A 19,942-nucleotide genomic window follows, 5' to 3' on the forward strand; every position below is an offset into this window, starting at 1 on the left:
TCACTCTTTTTCCTTTTCCTATTCAGCAGCGCTCTTTAATTTTCTCTTCAAAAACTATTTTAGTGCCAATGCGGGCCAGTTGTTATGTAAGTCAACAGAAAAGTGAGTCCATGCAGACATGATGGGTGGGGTGGTTGGTGTGTGAAGAGAAGTATAACATTGTGTGTGTGTATAGGATGCTGTTACTTCATTACCGTGGTTTCTCCTTGCATATCCTGCTCTGTGTAGTATTAAGTAGTAGTAGTAGTAGTAGTAGTAGTAGTATTTTTATCACATATATTTGCTATCATTTTATTTAGGAAACAAATTCCACACAAATTCCAAGGTGTTGTTCTGCTAAGACAACATCCCACTTGCACAGAGCTGTTATTTATATGTGAGAGACACACGCCATCTCCATCAGGGGAGTAATTGAATACAGAGGTACTAATTCAGAGGTTTCAGAAGTGTTTACATCCGCTTAGTGTCTGGATTATACAGTAAGTATTACATCAAAGCTGTTTCAGTGTGCCATGCAGATCTTTTTCTCAACAATATTGTGTTGGTATGGGGGGCAAAGTGTATTTCACATAGGTCACTAACCATGTTACTGTTCTAATCTTTAAATGCATGTAATGTTCATTGCACTGTCTAATTATAAGATGGTCTATTTCTGCTGTATTGCAACCAGACAAGTGACTGTGCTGCTTTCATTGATCTTCTCTTTAATCTGTCTATTGGAAAACAAAGAGCTGGTGGGTGTAATGGCGATGATAGGGATGCTTCAAAACATAGTATAAGACAAAACTGGCTCTCACAACAGAGGCAGTGTAGGAGAGTAAAAAGCCAATCATCAGTGTTAAGGTTAACGTAGGATGACTGATTAGATGAAATTAACCACTACTAAGTCTGCAGCACATAAATGCATTGGCAAAGAAGAAGTTCATGTTTTTCTCTGTACTATGAACCAATACTGTTTATCTGCAGGAGTGAAAAAGAACTAGCACAGTTTTGAACAGTGTGAATACTGTTCAAAACTAACATGCAGCTTTTGTAATGAAACCTAAGTAAGGCAAAGCTACACTGTCTCTCTTAATTCAATTAAGGGGCATGCATTTAATGTTCGAGTTGCCATAATGTTGATACTCCGTAAAATGGTACAGTATAGCAAATGCAGTTCTGTCTGTTGTACATGGGATTGACAGTAGCAAGGTGAAAGGGTCCCCCTGACCAACAGTACAGCATGGCAATGGATGTATAATAAACATTAGGGAACACAATCTTAGAGTGAATCTTACTGTAACCATTGTCCTCCTCCTTCGTTCCATCAATGGTTCCATCTGCCTGCAGCTGCAGGTGGAAACCTTGTCGACTGTACAGCTTCGTCACAATCCCCTTCAGCTGTGGCTCTGTGGAAGCAGAGGGGACAGAAAGACAGGAAGACACAAGAATGAAACCACATACTGAAAAGCATTAATCTAGCAATGAGATGCCACCCGTAGCCTTCTAAAGGGACATTTTGAAGTTTCCTTTTCAGTTTACTGCTCAACGTCATTTTGGAAACGACTGGAGCCACAAAATCCCGTTTAGTTTAAGGTTAGGGAGGCTGGTTGGAGCTGAGGTGGGACAAAAAGGAACAATTACGACGGCTGACTGTAATAGGCTGATACATCTGTCAACCAAGCGAATGTGATCGCCACCAAAAACATGTCAGAAAAAGCTGATTTAACTATTAAGATATGACCTTCTTGTGGAAAAGATAGTTGGGAATCCTGTGTTGTTTGATAGTTTTGGAGCCAGAATGTGGTATCCGTTAGAAGAGCTGCAATTCAAGATACTTTCACATTGGCTTGACCACTTAGTGGTGGTTGCCACTTTATGAAACTAGAGGACTAATATACGCTCTGAGCTTGCTGATATCCTATATGCAAATTCCTCTGTACAATCCTGTAGCCACTTTACAAGGGTCATGTCACTTTTATTATCCAGGGGGTATATAAACAAAATAGCAAGATGTCTGATGAATTGAAACAATATAAGTAACATTTCTCTTGTTCTTGTGTTGTTATGCTGTTGCTGTGCTGTTAGATCAGACACAGACATTTATGTTAATACTATGTAATGGCAAAATGGTAAGAACTACAGTTTGATCAATGTTGCTATGTCCACAAGTCATGATTCTATCTTTCCTTTACAGCGGAACAGAGGTGACAAAAAAGGCAGCCCCTAGAGAAATAAGACAAGAGACAGATAAAGCCTGTCTCTCACGTCCCGGATATCCCTCCACATTCGCTATCTCTGCTAACTATTTTGCAAGGGCACCTTTGCTGTTTCCGGGGCTTAGCTCCACCCAGGACAGTTGTGATTGGTTTAAAGACATCCAAACAAGCCAGAGTATTTTTCCCCTATCCCAGAATAGATAAGCAGTGTAGCCAGACCATACTGCAGTGCTGACACAGTGCTGTGGAGATACAACTACACAAAACCTAGTACATACTAGAATTTGAGTACATTGCATTTAAAATTAAAGTACATTGAAATGTACGTGCAAAGTATTACTTGTGATAAATATAGTGCTCAACATTTCAACGTATTTTTGACATAGTGAAGACGGAGCTGGATTTTTAAAAATATATGTTACTGTAGGAGACTTAAAACAAGGACAAAATAGAATAGTTTTACTAATCAAAAGAGCAAAAGCCACACTGTGTATCTATCAACCCCAAGACAATAGTTTGACGTGGCAGATAATTTACTTTTGAAGTGGCTGGGCAGTCTGTCTGTGTTGCATCAGTATAATGTCTGATAAGAGCTAAGTGCTCTCCATTCCCTCGTTACTGTCCCTGGTGGAGTGTCCTTTACTGTGGTTTACCACACCTTTCATCTATCCTTTCATCTCACTTGCCTTTCAATACTGCCATTTCTGGCCTTACAAAGGTTACAAAAAAAGAAAGGTCCAAGGCAAAAAGTTAAAAAAGCCTTTATTTGGGTGGCTATTTCATGTTGAAATTACTAGTACATGTTAAAATAGAGCTGAGGAACAACTCACGCGTAGCGGCACCAACAAACAGCATGTTTGTGCGTGAAATACTGTAGCCATGAAATAGCTTTAAGAAAATATAGGCTTTTTAACTTTTTACCAAAAGAGTGCCTTGGACCGTTCTTCTTTTTTTTAACTTTTGTGTTCCCTTCCATAGAGCACTTTCATTATTTGTTTGAACTTCCGAGCACTCCAAACCTTTTCTCTCCTTAACTAACTAAGGTTATGTTTGCTGCAGAGAAGGGTTATTCAGTGTGAACACCGGAAATATAGTAATGATTCTGTTGTAAAATGTTGCACTTTTCATTATCGAATTATGACACCTAACTGTAGCCTGAACATATGCATCAGATCTTTATTGGATGGTTTTCACACATGGACATACATTGAGAAATGTACATATGTCAGCATTTACTGACATGTGCACACTGCATTACCAGACAATGCACCAAACTACATACACGGTCCACACTGTTTTTTTCCGAAAGATGCCAGTGTAAGTCACAGACAACGCCTTCTTCTTGGCGCTCATTGCTTCCTCCTTAGAAATGGAAATTGGAAGTGAAAGGGGTGCAACATCTGTACGATATTTATGCTGTTTAACATGCACCATAATCTCCAGGTGCATCATATACAGTTACAAAACAGCTTGGAAATGAATCATGTGGATGAGATTGAATAAAGTTTGGGAGAAAACACAGAGCTGAATCTTCATCGTCATCATTTCCACATACACAAAGAATCTGTCAGAACTAAGAAAAGGTGAGCTTTTGGCTGGAGTAAGATGTGATCAGATCAGGTATGCAGCCGTGGTCACTTCTGCACAAAGAGAGCGGGTGCTTTAGGCTACAGACACACTTCTGTCACTGCAATAAGAGTGCTTTAAGAGCCACATGTCCTTATTATATTTATAATAAGTGTATATTTATAAAAGCTAAGTTATGACAATCAGGTCCCACTTATTTTGTCTTATCTGACAAGTATTTTTTCAATTGGATACATATCAGACAAAGAACTTGGCCAACAGTATATAGGAAAATATAACTTTTGAGCTAATTATGAGGTCTGCTTACAGACACCTGCTTATTTAAATCTAAGTAAACATGTGTCTCTCTTATATTTTAATTATTACCCGTAGGTAGCATATATGTATAGTGTTAGTCCATTTTGGAGACTGATAATACAGATTTTTTTATTAATTACATGTGATGAAGTTATTATCCAATTTACATAATCTGAACAGTGAACAATGACCCGTAAGTGACAGTGAAGTGATTTCCAAAATCGACTTAATAAGCACTTATGTATATCTTCTCCAGTGTTGCCTGAATAAATGAAGGATGAAGGAAGGATGAAGTATCAGTTTAATATATCCCTCGGCAGTCTGAGATGCCAAAAGTGACTTCTCTGTGGACAAACTTCATAAGGGAGCCCCGTCATTCTCCCACCAACTTTGGCAGAGTCATTCATTTTTTAGAAATGTACATAGCAATAGAGCAGTACTCGGTATGTTCTATGTTGTTTGGATGATTTTTGAAATATAATGGCATCCTACAATAGATAAAGTGTCCTGAAGATAATAGCCTGACAAAATTGCACAACAGACCTGGTCGTCTTCTTCGCCTCTTCTTTGAGCCAAAGAGTTTGACCCGGGAGAAAACGTTCAGTCGACTGGGTTTTTCACAGCTTCCTTTTGCTTTACTGGGGCTGCTAACGCAGCGGCAGGCATTAGACTTCTCCCGCTCCCTCGCCTGCCTTTTCTGCCTTATGAGGGAGCTGGCAATCGCTGCAGCCATGGCCAGTTTGGCTGCGTTTTGTAAAAAAAACTTCCGAAGAAGCGTAAAAAGAATCACCCAGAAAACTGGATTCCGAAGTTAAACGTCCAGGCGCACTGGTAACAAACTGAGGCAACTACAACGATTCGTTAAATAACAAGGAATTTGCCAAGTGGACTATGAAGAGTAGACAATACAATAGTCCCAGTAGTGCAGTAAAGCCAGTTAGATAATGTCCGACTGAATACTTTTCTCGTGAATGTGGGCGTTATTCAGGAATTGTCCGTTGTATCTCCGAGAAAAAAGTGAAACTTAAATAATAAACCCACACGTTCCACCGTGAAGCTGTACAAAGACTTTCACCAAAGCACGTTGCATGTTCCTCCAACTCCATCATTTTCTCTGCATCACAACAAATACGCACAAACCCAGTCTCGTAAGCGGTTTTGCATCATCCCACTGAACTACATGGCCGCACATATGGTATGCGGCTAGGCAAATAGTCGTGAATGAACCTCAATGCGACGCCAAAGGATGGAAACACCTGTTTGCAGACACCGGGGAGTGTTTGCAGTGCTCTTTATCTGGTTTCTTTAATCCCTCAGTGAAGCTGTCAGGGACTTACACAGCGTTTTAGAAAGGTAAACGCAGAGGCTGGGAACAAATCACTAAATATATTCCAGTTGTTTTTCTCTCTTTTGTTGAATCGAGGCAAAGCAAGACAACAGCAGGCGCATCATTCTGGATGCAGTATCCGAGCAGAGCGCAAAGCAAAGACTGTGCTGCTCAGAGCATCACACCGACAACCTGGAGAATGAGCAGTGGGGAGGAGGGAGACGACAGCAAGTTTAACTAGAGAGACACAAACCCAGTCAATGTGCACAGTTAAGAAAATCTCTATATATGCCGTCATATATAGATAGATAGATAATTCATGTTACATATCAAGAGAAAGGGGCGTATGGCGTGGGGGCTGGGAGTTGGCAAAGAGGAGAAAAACAAGAGAGTGAGAGGAGGGACTACCACAGATTTTCGATTTTTTTATTAGATACAAAGTCACAGAAAAAAATAAATACTGATACAGCTGGGTCGCTTAGGCTGCGACGAATTTCAACAAATAAATCCCATGTTTCTAATTTGTGTGATGGCGAGCGTCCAACCTTTTTATTTGTATTTTTTTATTCCACCTTTATTTAAGTCATTAAGAGCATGTTCTTATTCGCAATGGCGGCCTGTCAAGTGACAAAGCCACTTAGGGGAAGGGAAGGAGGGCTAGGAAACAATATACATTAGACATACAGCCTGGACTACGAGCCGTAAAAAGATAAACTATAATATTTAAAAATGTGATTTCCAGCTTTAGCGTGCAGATATCTGCGAGGGATAAAACAGCAGGTAGCCATCATCAGACGTCGGCAGTGTTATTAATGCAAGAAGAATATAGTGGAACAAGCAGTAATAGGATTGGATGAAATAACAGAAACAGCCTTAAATCGGTGGATTATACGGCATCACAAATTCCCATATAATTACACTATACAGAATCTGAATACCCATGGCACTCCACCTTTAAGACGTCTATCCTCATATTGTCTTCCAATTGGTTACCAGTGGTAAATTATGAATTTAGATCATAAAAATGCCATCTGAAAACAGTGCTACATTATGTGTGTCCTGACACTGATGTCTCTGACATTTCCACCCCTGACTGCCGGCCTCAACTCTCGCTTGCTTCCCCTCAGTCCTGGATTGACAGCCTAACCAGTGGTGCCATCTGCAGTCCTCAACCAAAACTGTCGTAGACGTTGTATTTTCTTTCCTGTGATTAATAATAGGGGCTAATAACACAACTCAAGATTTTGCATTTCACGTCGCTTAATCTTAAGAAAACAGAACTAGAAGTGAAATAGAAACAAATAGAACAACTGTCTAAAACTAAACATTACAACTAAAATATATATCTCATACCCGTGTTCTGAATAAACAAACGCTCTATCAAACAGCGCCAAAACTCCAGAGAAGATATACTCTAAAGTGCTCCAACTCCCCTTCAGCACCACGGACAGCTCCAAGGCGGTTAACTACTACAGTAGCCTACAAAGAAAACCGCCACTTATCAATAGAATAAAATACTACTAAAACTATAACTAACATCTCTAAAAGCCATATACAACATTTTACTCAAGATAACTTTGGAAGCTTTGTCTCAACCACACTTAAACCTATTTTGAAGATTAAAAAAGGCAAAACAAGTGCAGCGTAAATTTTAAAACAAAAACAGCAGCCTACCTGAAACTGATTTTCTCAATGGAAAAGTCATGATTCTCTACAGCGAAGCCAAAGCAGTGACTCGGATACTTGCAGCGTTTAGGTAGTGGAGTGAAAGCGAGAAGTCTACATTCAGCAAAGTTCAATCCACTGTCAGACAACTGTCAGAGGCGTAGTGGGAGAGAAAGCATCGAGGCGTGGCCACCAACAGGAAGATCATTACAGGACATTAGCGACATGCCATTATGACTTCTAAAATGCTCATTAAACATTCATTTAGAGGTCTTGTTGATCCGGGCGTGTGTTTACTGTATTGCTGTGTACGGGTCGGATTGAAGAATAGTGATCGAAAATGCGGGCTGAGATTGTACTTCCTTCTTGGGGCAGGGAAGACTTTGCTCTCATATTACAAAAAAACGATGTAAAATGATCCGATAATGCGTTCACTAAACCGGTTATACAGGCCTGTCCACTTTGGACTGAAAAATATCGATGTACACTAAGACAACATGCATTATAGGCCAAGTGTTTTCACAAAGACAATTCTCTGTTCTGCGAAACTGTAGAGGAAGTTTCTTTTGTTCACAAATCGGCCCAATACTGAGATTGACCAAATATGGCATGTTGTTTTCCAGCATCAGGGCACATGATCAATGCAATGCATGAAGTGTGGTCTCTTGGCTTGTACAGCTCTATTTCGTATCAATCCAGTTATGTAAGGTACAATACTGCTTATTTCGTACGATTTTGAAACCTAATTTACATACTTGGTGATTTTATAATCATTTAAATTTGGGAGTTTTGGGTTTCTGTAGTGTGAAAACTAAGAATACATCGTTAATGTTGCTTTACTAGGACTTTAAATGTAGAGTATCTCTTTATAGATGTGATTACAGAAGTGAAAGCAGATGTATTGATTCCCTGTATGTAATGAAAGACTAAACAATGAACAAGATATAATGAACCTTCCTTACACTTAGTACTTAGTGTAAGTGGACTTTGGTGCCCACTGACTATGAGCAGCTTTGAACACTAGATGGAGCAGCAGATTCACCCTAAAGGAAATATCCACCTATAACAACAAAACGAGTCATTTATTAAACATGTACCTCTCTACACAGAGCACCAGGACTAACATTAATAATGGAATCATAATTTGATCTGTTCACATGAAATTAGCTGCTGACTCTTTGATCTTGACGAACATCACTTTAACATGCAATGCATGATTTAATGTAGCTCATAGTTGTAATTCAGAAAATGTCTAGTAAAAATCACCACTACTAATAGAGTAGTTCCAGGATTTATCTATAAATGACCATAACGCACAACTACTATTTATTTACAATTACAAATACCTATCTGCATCACAGTGAAATAAAAAAAAATCAACAAAACAAAAAAATCATTCAGAGATGTACTTAAAACGCAAGATGCTGACCAGACAGCAATGTGGATGACAGCTATTTTTGTGATTATGTACTAAAACTAGATAGCAACATAAATAATTCATGGGCCAATACCAATATATTGATTTACAAGGGATGTGGCTCAAATGACATGAGGCATGCTGTAGAGATGAAATCATTTGTTTTCCTGTTTTACAGTCATTGATGTTCTGCTTAATGGCATAGAGGGAATTTAACCTTTAACCCCACACATAAAAGATGCTCGCCCAACGTGGATTCAAGGTTGAACTGGTCTTTATAAAATCATCATTATCTCAAGAACAGCCGGTACCTGAATATACAGTCGCAATTATATCTATAGGGGCAATCTTTACTGTTATTAGCAATATAATGCTTACAAAGATAGGCTTTCATAAAACCAAGAGAAACTAAAGCTATTAACAATGTAACACTGTTAGTTGGTTCAGCCAAGAATGTTGTAATGTTTTAGTGCTGTTATAATCAATACTGCACAATTTCATTATTTCCTTCCATCTCTGTGTTGAGCTCACAGGAAACATTTTACACAGCAAAAACAGTCTACTACTACAGTTTCAGTAGAGCTGTATATCTTTCACATACATAACATAAATAAGTTGTTTATAAGTAAAGTAGGTTCTCAATATTACTGTATACCTCTATACTCTAACCTGATTTACACTGCAGCATACAGTATCACTGCCTTGTACTATCCGATACCTCTAATTCTCTCATGTGCAAACACAGACAGACTCAATACTACCAGAAGCAAATCCCAGGTTCTGCTTCAGTCACCCAGCTACTGATAAACCTGGGCCATCACTCAAACAGACAGGATGGCTCTTCAGGAGGATGGCTGGCGTTATCGCTGACAGTTAGGAGGACAGAAAGAGGTGACGAAAGTTAGGCTGCATTGTACAACAGCGACACTAATCAAACATCTAAGATAATACTAAAAAAAGTGCAAATGTGTATAGGCCTGATAAGATCTGTCACTCTGTCAGGGCTTTTTTTAGCAGAAGCCAAGCAATGACGGAGGAGAAAAAAATACAAAATAGCATAAAATGGCACAAGTGAAAATGGTGAGATAAGTACAGGATAGAGACGTTTTATTTTTTGAATAGACAAGGTGTTAAAACAAAAATAGTATAAATCATAGAAATTAGTTTTTTCCTAATTTCTTCTGTAATACTTTGTATTCAGAAGTCTCTGAAGAAAATATAGCTCTAGTCCTCTTTGGTCTTGCAAAAAGACCAAAGAGGACCATAGCTATCTGCCTGCTATATTTGACTCACCTGAAGTCTACCACAGACTTAAAGTGTGCTAATTTGCAAGTGAAAGTTGGTCACTGACGAACGTTGCATTCATGAACTATGCTGTCGTAAAAGAAAATCGGTCTCAACACATACAAACAGATAAGTGACCTCTGTAACCTACACCTGTAGACCCTATAAATAAGACAAGCAAGAAAGACACAAGGACATTCATTCACACACACACACACACACACACACACATACACACACACACACACACACACACACACACACACACACACTATCTTTGTGGGGACCTGTCATTGACATAATGCATTCCCTAGCCCCTTACCCTAACCTTAACCGTCACAACTAAATGCCTAACCTTAACCCTTACCCTAACCCTAACCCTAACCTAATTCTAACCCTAATCCTAAAACCAAGTCTTAACCCTCAAACAGCCCTTTAAAGTTGTGGGGTCCAGCATTTTGGCCCCACAAAGCTGTCCGGACCCCACAAGTTTACTGTATTCCCGGTTTTTGGACCCCACGAATATAGTTAAACAAGAACACACACACACACACACACACACACACACACACACACACACACACACACACACACACACAAACTGCCTCCTTGTCTATGTGGTGTGTGTACTTTGGTTGCTTGTGTAGCAATGTGCCATGGGCACATTAATTACTGTAGTGCCCCAGAATGCCAGTCTACTGTGGCCTCCCGGGGGCACCTTCACTGTACTGCACTCACACACATACACACACTTTGAGAGAGGGAGAAAATAATTGAGATTAACTAAAAGGGCACACTTCTGTTAGCTTCCATCATAATGCAATCATAGTATGGGTGATGTGTACAATAATCTCTGTATCACAAGAGTATATAGTCCTGCTAAAAGGTACGTTTAAGAGACAGAACTGTGAGAAAGTGTACTGCAGAAACTTCTGTCATAGAAAACCTAGTGTTTACTCTTATATAAACTGTCCAGACATAGTCCTACGAAAGCACCACTCAGGCTGCAAACACACCTAACTGTGCAGGGACCACATGACGTCACACAGATCCAGAAGGTCCCAGCACCCTGCTGCTCTTGTCATTTCTGGCCACTAGAGAGCAGAGCTCCAAAGTAAAAGTGGGAGATAGGCCTGTGTGCTTCCAAGGTTGAGCACTGTGTTGACCTTTGTATCATAAATATAACCAAACAATTAAAGCTATCTCTTCTCATTAATAACCCAAGGCTGTCATGATAACACCCAGGGTTTAATTAATTTTTAAATTCATAGAGAAAAGTGGCCTCCGAGGGCAAACACTGGATAAATGGGGAGGTTAACCTTGCTCGTGGTGTGTAATAGAGGGCAAAGTTGCATACTAAAATTGTGCCACTGATTATATCGAGATATTAACTCTCCAAGCAAATGCATATCTTAACATACCATTGTAAACTGCAATAGCAGGATTTTTAGTTGAACCTCTCAGTACAGAGTGAGGGGATAAAGTGAAATATCATGGGAAAAAGGATTGATCTCTGATAAGCCCAAAGGGTTGCTGCTCAAACCATTCAGCCCTTTGGCATCATTCTACTAGCTGCCTGATGATGTGTGTGTGCTGGTACAGTAAATCCACTATAACAGCAGCTTGCAGCATGCCAGGCCACCAGTGCCATAGTGATACCACGCGTTACCATGGAGACTCCACATACGTAAGAGAGTGTGTGTGAAAGATAGACAGAGTGTGCGCTGAGAATGGGGGATGGATACTACAGAACAAGAAGCCATAAGTCACTGGAGGTTCCTGTAGAGGAGGGGGATAGAATACAGTCATGGCCGGCTGCCAGACTCATGGCAATGCTTGGTTCTAAGGCGTGAACGTGATGTGATGGATCACACAGTGGGCTGTGTTCAAGACGTGAAAGCAAAGAGTCATTAGTAGGAGCTAACCATCAGCGAGGAACAGTTTTATGTCACATCTTTTAATATGCTGGAACGTTTAGATATCATGGATCATCAATGTGCTTTATTTTTGGGTGTTTTATCCTGTGTCTAAAGTGTCAGAACGATTTGAGTCAATTATTAACAGGGTAAATGTTGTTTTTAGTCGCAGTGAAAATAACATAAACAAATATATTTTTAAACATCAATACCAGTCTGCTCCTCATTAAACCACCACCAGTTCTATCTGTATCTTACTTTAAAACACCAAAACTAATTAGAAGCATATGAACACAATGTCTGGCATTTTTCATCTAACCTCTCACCTTTTGTATAACAACTGACTTCAAAGTCTTCGTCTACTGATCAGCCCTGCCATATTTTCTCTCACACAGAGAGAATAACTGTAGATATTTTTGCTACCCAAGTGAAAGGATCATAATTGTATTTCATACATCAATAAAAGCTAAATATGGCACTGAAACATAGAACTGAAACAATTTCAGGAGCTGAGGATCTGTCTGCTTGATAATGATACAAATAGATGAGGTGGTGCACTGCAGAATAATGTTTATTCTTAGATGTTTAGACCTTCAATGCTAAATGCAAGAGTCATAAAGTGGAAGAAAACAAGGTTATGATCATCTTAGAAAGTGGAATTTCAATGAATCTTCATCCACGTGTGACGTACATATTTATGCAGTTATTTCATTTTGTAAATAGGTCATTTTAACCATTAACTACAAGAATTTCCACCAGTGTGATTATGATAGGTCACTGAAATTCAGGACATTACAAACACAAGGACATAATCAGAGTCTATTGGTTCATTTTTTTCTTTTGCTATCTATACTATCTTTCTATCTTTTATTTGTGGTCAAAAATATGTCATTCTCTGCCTAATAAGCAGTGATGTGACATTCAAATTACAGGGGCTTTATACTGAAAATGAAAATGTTTATATGTTCCTCTTCAACCTGTACTGTCAATAAGAAAATAACAATTCACTTGCACGGTAGGTGTTTGGGAGTAGATCAAATTAGCTCTTCCTTGCAAGTACTTTGTATACCCTTTGGCAGATATCAGTGAATAGAACACATCAAATACACTAGTGAATATATTTATTCACACAAGCTTTGCTCTACAATCTGTCACTTCTTAATTGAACTGCATGTGAAGTACATAATTTGGCTGGGAAGCATACTGTGGGCTTTCACATGCTATGGTTTTTGCACTCTTTGTGTGTGTGTGTGTGTGTGTGTGTGTGTGTGTGTGTCTGTAAGGCTGTAATGATGTGAAGAAATCTCAATCAGAGGCACCAAACGGTGTGTGAAATGGCCAGAGTTCAGACAGCAGCCTGCTCGGAATGACTAATGCTGTACCAGTGATGTGCTCTCATTGCCCCCGACACAAGACTGTAAAACTTCAGGCCATAGAGTTTCCCTATTTATCTTGTCTTCTAACCAGCTGACCCTTACTTCCCTTCAAAATTCATTTAAAAAAAGATGTAGATGGTTGCCGATAGTTTACTAAAAAGCTCCAGGCCAAAGACCTTGAAGCGGATTCTCTCTGATAATAACAAAGTCTGGCACGTCCTCTTTGTTCCTCAGGTGCCCTAAGGAGGAATATGAGAAAGCGGCAGCTTTATTTAACACTCAGGATCGGTTATGAAACATCAATGAGATGATGTCAGCAGGCTATGGTTTTGTTTGGGCCACTAATGGAAATTGAAATGTAATATCTGTGTGTGTACGTGGAAGCAATGTGTGTGGTTGTGTCTTCCAATTGCATGACCCTGCAGTTCTCATGTCCCCTGGGGGATTGTGGGTGAATCATAGCCAATATTGTTGTAAGCCTTAGGAAGGTGGCTAAAAGTCCCTGAGACTGATTGCTGTGTATGGAGACTTAGACAGTGCAAATTTTCTAAACAGCAGCAGATCTTACAGAACTAAAGCCACATTGTAAGGTTGATTCAATAAACAAGAGGACACAGTTCAAAAAGATTTAAAATAATAATGTAATTTTGTACATACTATACTTTGTACTTTGTACATACTAATCAGCTTGGTGCATGATGCCTGTTTCTAGGTTAGCAGCAGCACACATTCTCTAATGCCACATTATTTTTCCATCAGCTAGCTGAGGCAGAACGAGTATAAGATAAGAACATACAGTGTGATGTATGCACACATGCGCTTGTGTATGTAGATAATTCAACAAGCACACATACATACATGCATAATAGACACACACATGCACACACAGGCAGCCAAGCCTGCCAAATCTAATAGTAGTCTCTAAATGCCTGTTATCAGAACAACATCCAGTATCTATCTTTGCCAGCATCACAACAGGAGGTAGCCGGAGGAGGAAATCAAGTGCGGGAGATGATCCCTTGACAAAATGGATGACTGAACAGTAACGTGTGAATCATAGATGGTGAGTCAATAAAAGCCCTTGGCAATACCCATCACGGTGGCAAAGCTACAGAGAGACGACATTTAGGAGTTGAGAGACCATATACAACAAAACTCACTTTTATCCTATTACAAGTTAACCCTCCTCCATTAACCAGAAGACACCCAGAAAATGGGCTCTTGTCACAGTGAAGAGGGACATCTGGTAAAAAGAGAAGTCAAGGAACTGTGCTGCAGCCAAAATAAAGAAGCTCAGACTTTTTGAAAGTTTGTATTAATAACGCCATGCTAATTATACCCCTTCTAGCAAGAGCAGTCTTAGTCCCAGAATACAGTAAGTGAAGTGATGTTGTCCTACATATCTTTTCCAGTATGACACATCAAGGAAAGGAATGGAGTGAGATTAAAGGCATCATCTCAGACACCAGCTGGCTTAAACTGTCTTCTTACTGGAGACACAAAGGAAAGCTCTGAGACTGGCACGAAAGCACAAGGTCATGCTTGCTTTTTTTTTAAGAGTTGCTATCTTAGGACTCATTGTTGTCTTAGGTGATGGGCACTTCTTGCTCACTTGGTGAGAACTCCTGTCTAGGCGTTTGTCATCACTTTCATCCAAGTATCTGTAATAGACCCTGATCTTCTCTAGTAACCAGGTCCCCGTCCTCAGAATAACCCTTTTACATCCCTTGTCTGGCCTCAAGAATAACTGTGAATATTATGCAACAAGGTCAAATGTGCAGTGCAGTGAACTCGGTGTGAACATTAATGAAGCTCATTAAGTCTGGTTACACACTCTTTATTTTGACTGCTATTGATAAATTTCCTCGAGGAAGGTTTTGGGGGTGTCATTCCCCTGACTGCAGATCTGAGAGACAGGGAAGCTGCATGGAGAAAAATGGTTCTTCCTACAGAAAGCTTTGAATGGTTGTTTATTGGTTCTACATCTCCGATCTCTGGCACTACACTTGAGTTTAAAATGATTATTTATATTTAAAAAAAGATCAGAATGAAATTGCATGGTTCCGTATGGCACGGATTATTTCAGTGTACTCAAAAGCCCAACGTGTTAGGTGGAAAAGATCAACTAAGCTGAATGACACAAAAGGGACATGACTCAATTTATGGGAGTGGGTGGGTAAATAGGTCATGTTCCCTATCCAACACAGAGTTTCCCACTTTTCACTTTTAATCCCTGCGTTTGTTAGGGAATTCAGCACACAGAGAAATCAATGGAAACATAATGACAATGGATGGTAGTGGACCAGTGTTTGGTATTTAGCAGGTGGGAGGAGCTGTGTAGAGCTGATAAAGAACCCCACAGAGGAATGAAAAAGTAGGACAAAACACAGCAGTAAAGCAGTAATGGCTCTCTGTGGTCTTTAGTAGGTATATACTATCAAATGCAACCCTATTACAGAATAGCATTGAACTTCAAAATCATAATCAAGCCTGCAGCAATAACACAATGCTGTCTAATCCCTTTGTGGACATTACATCATGCCAAGATATTAACACCAGCCACTAGCCAAATGCTTGGTAACTATACTGGTTACTGGTAATCACAATACTGTGTCTAGTAACAGTGTTTTTAATGACTTTTCTTTAGCTAAAATAAAATAAATAAAAGTAAAACAAATAAATGAAATAAATAAACTCCTTGTTTCGTTAACCTTGTGGTGAAATTGCAGCCCACATGCTTTACCTTTGTTGTTGTTTACATAACTGACTCACGGGGAAGGCAAAATGTTGCCACACCCGTGACTTCAGGGAAGTAGGAAGATTTTCTGTTGTTCCTCCGTCTTCTCCAACTCCGGCTGTGTTCTTTGAATGACTGAATAATTACACGATGTCCCTCGTTCTCACCGACCAGGAATATTTACACAATTTCCCTCGTTCTCTCTGGGCTCCTCCTTCTATCAGGCCATATAGCCAGATTGACCCATGTGGCATACAGTGAGTCAGAGGTTATGCTTTAACATGATTGAATGATTGCACTGAGCCTTCTGCTACCGATTGAAGGATCAGTGCAAATGACTGGAACCCATATATTACTAAGGCTAAGATCCCCAAGCAGCACAGCTGGTGTGGTATTTTGTGTGTGAAGCTCTGTCAGTTTACAAAAGTAGCTGCCACAAATATGCACTCATATTCAACAAGTCAGAACAAGATTGTCTCAGTAATGCTGGATCAGATTTGTACCACAGATTGTAGGGAAATAACCATTCCTGAATGTCTGGGCATGACCTGTGACACGCATCAGGTTTAATGTGTGTGTTTGCTATGAGGAGATAACATGGGGAGATTAGGACATATTAACCAATGCTTTGGCAGTTGGACGGCACAGATTAGAGATGGGAGGCTGCGTGACACTGGCCTGTTGTAATGATGGTTTACGTGTGATCATCTGTACTGCCGAAGGACTACCTCCCTGCATGCCTGATTGCTACCCATTACATAATACTACACATACAGCTGAGGCCTGTGACATCCTACTCACACACACCAATAGAACAGAGCCAGGAGCCATTTCTAGTATTACCAATACAATGAGCTGGAACAAGACCCCAAAATACTTGAACTCCGTCGCTTGGGGCAGAATGTCCCAACCCAGATGGAGCAATCCACCATTTTCTTGCAGAGAATCTTGGCCTCAGACTTTGAGATACTGACTTTCATCCCAACCGCTTCACACTCAGCTACCCAAGTGCGTGCTGGAGGTCATGGTCTGATGAAGCTAACAGAACCACAGCATGCATACAAAGAGCAGAGATGCAATTCCGGACAAAACCGGACACTCTCCTCTCCACCCTGCCTGTACCTTGAGATCCTGTTCATGAAAATCACAAACAGTATCGGTGACAAGGGACAACTCTGGCAGAGGCCAACACCCACTAAAAATGTGCTTGACTTTGTGCCGAGTATATGGACACAGCTGGTCCACTGTTCCATAGCCAGGATAGAACCCGCATTACTCCTCCTGGATCGGTCGGATCCTCCTTTCTAGCACCCTGGAATAAACTTTCCCGGGGAGGCTGAGCCATGTGACGTCCTGATAATTGGAGCACACCCTCCGGCCCCCTTTTTTAAAATGGGAACCACCACCATAGTCTACCACTCCACAGGCACTATCCCCAACCTCCACAGAACACTGAAGAGGCATGTCAGCCAAGACAGCCCAACACTGTACTGGACCATTATGGTGAAGAAGGAGCTGTGCACTGGGGTAGACCCAAAACACGCTGGATAGATTATATATCTCATCAAAGAGCTGAAAAACATTGCTGGGGACTAGGAGAAAGCGTCTGAAATACTTTCCTTAGCCTTCTGCTCCTGCCACCCGGCCCCGGATAAACTGATGAAAATAGATGGAGAGGCACTCATTTTATTACAACACGTAAGTAGCATGTAGTTGCCATTTTTGATTCACATTGTAGCACTCTAACCTATTATAACATTTTGAACACTTCTTTTTTTTACCTTTTGAGAAAAACGAGAGAGAGAGAGAAAAAAATATGGGAAAGAGAGACAGCTATAAATGTATGCTGGCTGGGCCTGATGAGATGTGCAATGTCTAATCTCTCGAGCAAGCTAACACTAATAGCTGCCATAAGGCCATACTGTAGTTCCCGGAGAACAGACGCACACAGACCCTCACACTCACACAAAGCTCAAAAATGCGGATCAGACAGACAAGTGCAACCAGACAATTCTCCTCATACAAAGGACGATAGATGTGCTGTCTTTTAGTACTTATAATTAAGGAGTTTGTTGCTATATGATGGTCAATGAGGCAACAGCAGAAGGCACTGAGGCCAGGAGGAAGCAAAGGGAGGACATTTGGCAGAGGGGTCTATGGGATCATCTAGGTTGGACAATGCATGGTTGGCTGAGTAGTGGTAGAATGTTGCCATGTGCGTCATCTGCCTTCATTACTGCAATTGTTTGCATGTGTATATACATGTGCGTTTGTATGTGAGCGTGCATCCTGCTGTGTCTCCTGCGCCTGACAGCTAAGGTTAACCACAAATGCAACACCTCTAGGTTGTTTATTCAGTCCAATGCCCCAGCCTGTCCCGCTTGGTCGCCCGTATGCGTGTTGTAAAATTAGATTTGGGTCTAAGATAATGACTCGCGGGCTCATGTTCACAGCATACTGATATAAGACAACCAACTGAGGGTGTGTGTTTGTGTGTAGTAAGAAGGATGAGGAATAACAACACTGTATGACACAGGAGCACTACACTCTGCTGGAGCTGGTTGGAGGTGAAAGGCACATCATACAGGCCAATAGACTCACTTTCATCAGGGCTCATTTGACAAACACCTGCAGACGGTAATAGAGGAGCACTATACAGTACACCTTAGTGAAGTGTAACGCATGCTGGAGGGAGCTGATGAAAGGGAGACGACTGCCAACTGGGAAAGCAAGAGAGAGCACTCTTTGACAGGTGACGAATTATCATTTTATTACCAGTATGCATTATTTATGTCTAACCCATCTATTGTTCTGGCACATACATTTACAATGGCCTTGAGCGATAACACTGGGCCGCTAATGATAGAACGAATATGATATGATGTTTGAGAAGATTGCTCTACATTTAATAAGTATTAACATGCTCAAGTGTTTTCATTTAATATTAGCTTTTTCCTGTAACAACAGATTTATGCAATTATACTTATTATATACAAATAATTATACAAATCCTAAATTTGAGTGACAGAAAGAGGTCTGAGTATTTGAACTATGACTCATATATACACACACCTGCCTACAGTATATAAAAATATAATGCACTTAGATGTACAAAGCTGTGGAGGGGTAAGGTTAAGCACACAAATCAGGGGTGAAACACAAGTCTCTGTAAGCATAAGTGCAGAATAACAACGCAAACAGGAAAATATAATACATCATCATAATGATTAAATATATAACTTGGATGCTTGAGCTGTTATTTACAGTAGCTGCTGTTCCTGAGTCAGCATTACATTGACTAAGGCAACTGTGGAATACCCTGGACACTTTCCAGACATTTAACCAACATTGAGAAAGGAAGTAAAGTAACAATCTCTAGTGCAGCACACAAAGATACAACTGAGAAAGGGAGATGGGGCAATAAAACAGAAACACTGTCTGGCTGTCACAGCATTTAACATGCTGGTGTTACTGTAGAAATCTGATCCTATTCTTGACTAAAGGTTCTTGAATGCAAATTGACCAACTTTTTTGCAACATCTAGCAAAATCACTATACCGTATATCCTATCCTATCCTATATCCTATCTGGTCCTTAATTTGGGTTTCATCAGGCTTCCTGGAAGAGCCATTTCAGGGGCTGGCAGGCAACATGATGGGAGAAATTGGGTGTCTGTATGAATCCTAGCCAACATCAGCCCTGGCCAGCAGTCTGGCACATTACTCTGTGCCCCATGAGATGAAACATGCAAGGTCTTTACATAACCCCGCCTGCACCCAACATGACCCTCAAACTGTCTGCATGTGTCAGCCAAACTGGACTGTTTTCTCTGCTAATGTGGTGCGCTTAGGCAGTTCTGATGTCCGCTGCACAGAAATGAGGAAGTCTACTGATAGTCACAGTGCAATCTTTAGTGTCCTTTTTGACAATCTTTAATGTCTAATGTCATTTTTTTTTTATAAATTATAACAAGTTCAATCGCTATGTTACAAATACTATAACTGAGATTCCAGTGTAATCAGGTTGAATACTGACATTCAGGTTGGAGTGCATTATTTTTGTGAGCTTTTAAAACCACCATGCTTGGTGGAACAGATCGTCTAACCTGACAACATCTCGACAGGAGACATGACCCAGC

General features: G+C 40.3%; 1 protein-coding gene across 6 annotated transcripts in view; it reads right to left on the minus strand.

The window, feature by feature from the left end:
• The window catches only part of fgf13a (fibroblast growth factor 13a), a 95,582-nt gene that overhangs the window by 21,564 nt on the left and 54,076 nt on the right, over positions 1 to 19,942 (minus strand). For 4 of the 6 annotated variants that reach the window (XM_031302936.2, XM_031302941.2, XM_031302937.2 and 1 more), the window contains one exon: positions 1,278 to 1,388. In XM_031302936.2, the coding sequence (XP_031158796.1) occupies positions 1,278 to 1,388 (111 nt within the window). Of the gene's footprint in view, positions 1 to 1,277; positions 1,389 to 4,625; positions 5,701 to 7,083; positions 7,455 to 19,942 lie in introns of those variants that run through there. The other 2 variants (XM_031302942.2, XM_031302939.2) reach the window with 2 other exon arrangements.

This window comes from Sander lucioperca, chromosome 1 (assembly GCF_008315115.2).
Source record: "Sander lucioperca isolate FBNREF2018 chromosome 1, SLUC_FBN_1.2, whole genome shotgun sequence".
Classification (NCBI taxonomy): Eukaryota; Metazoa; Chordata; class Actinopteri; order Perciformes; family Percidae; genus Sander; species Sander lucioperca.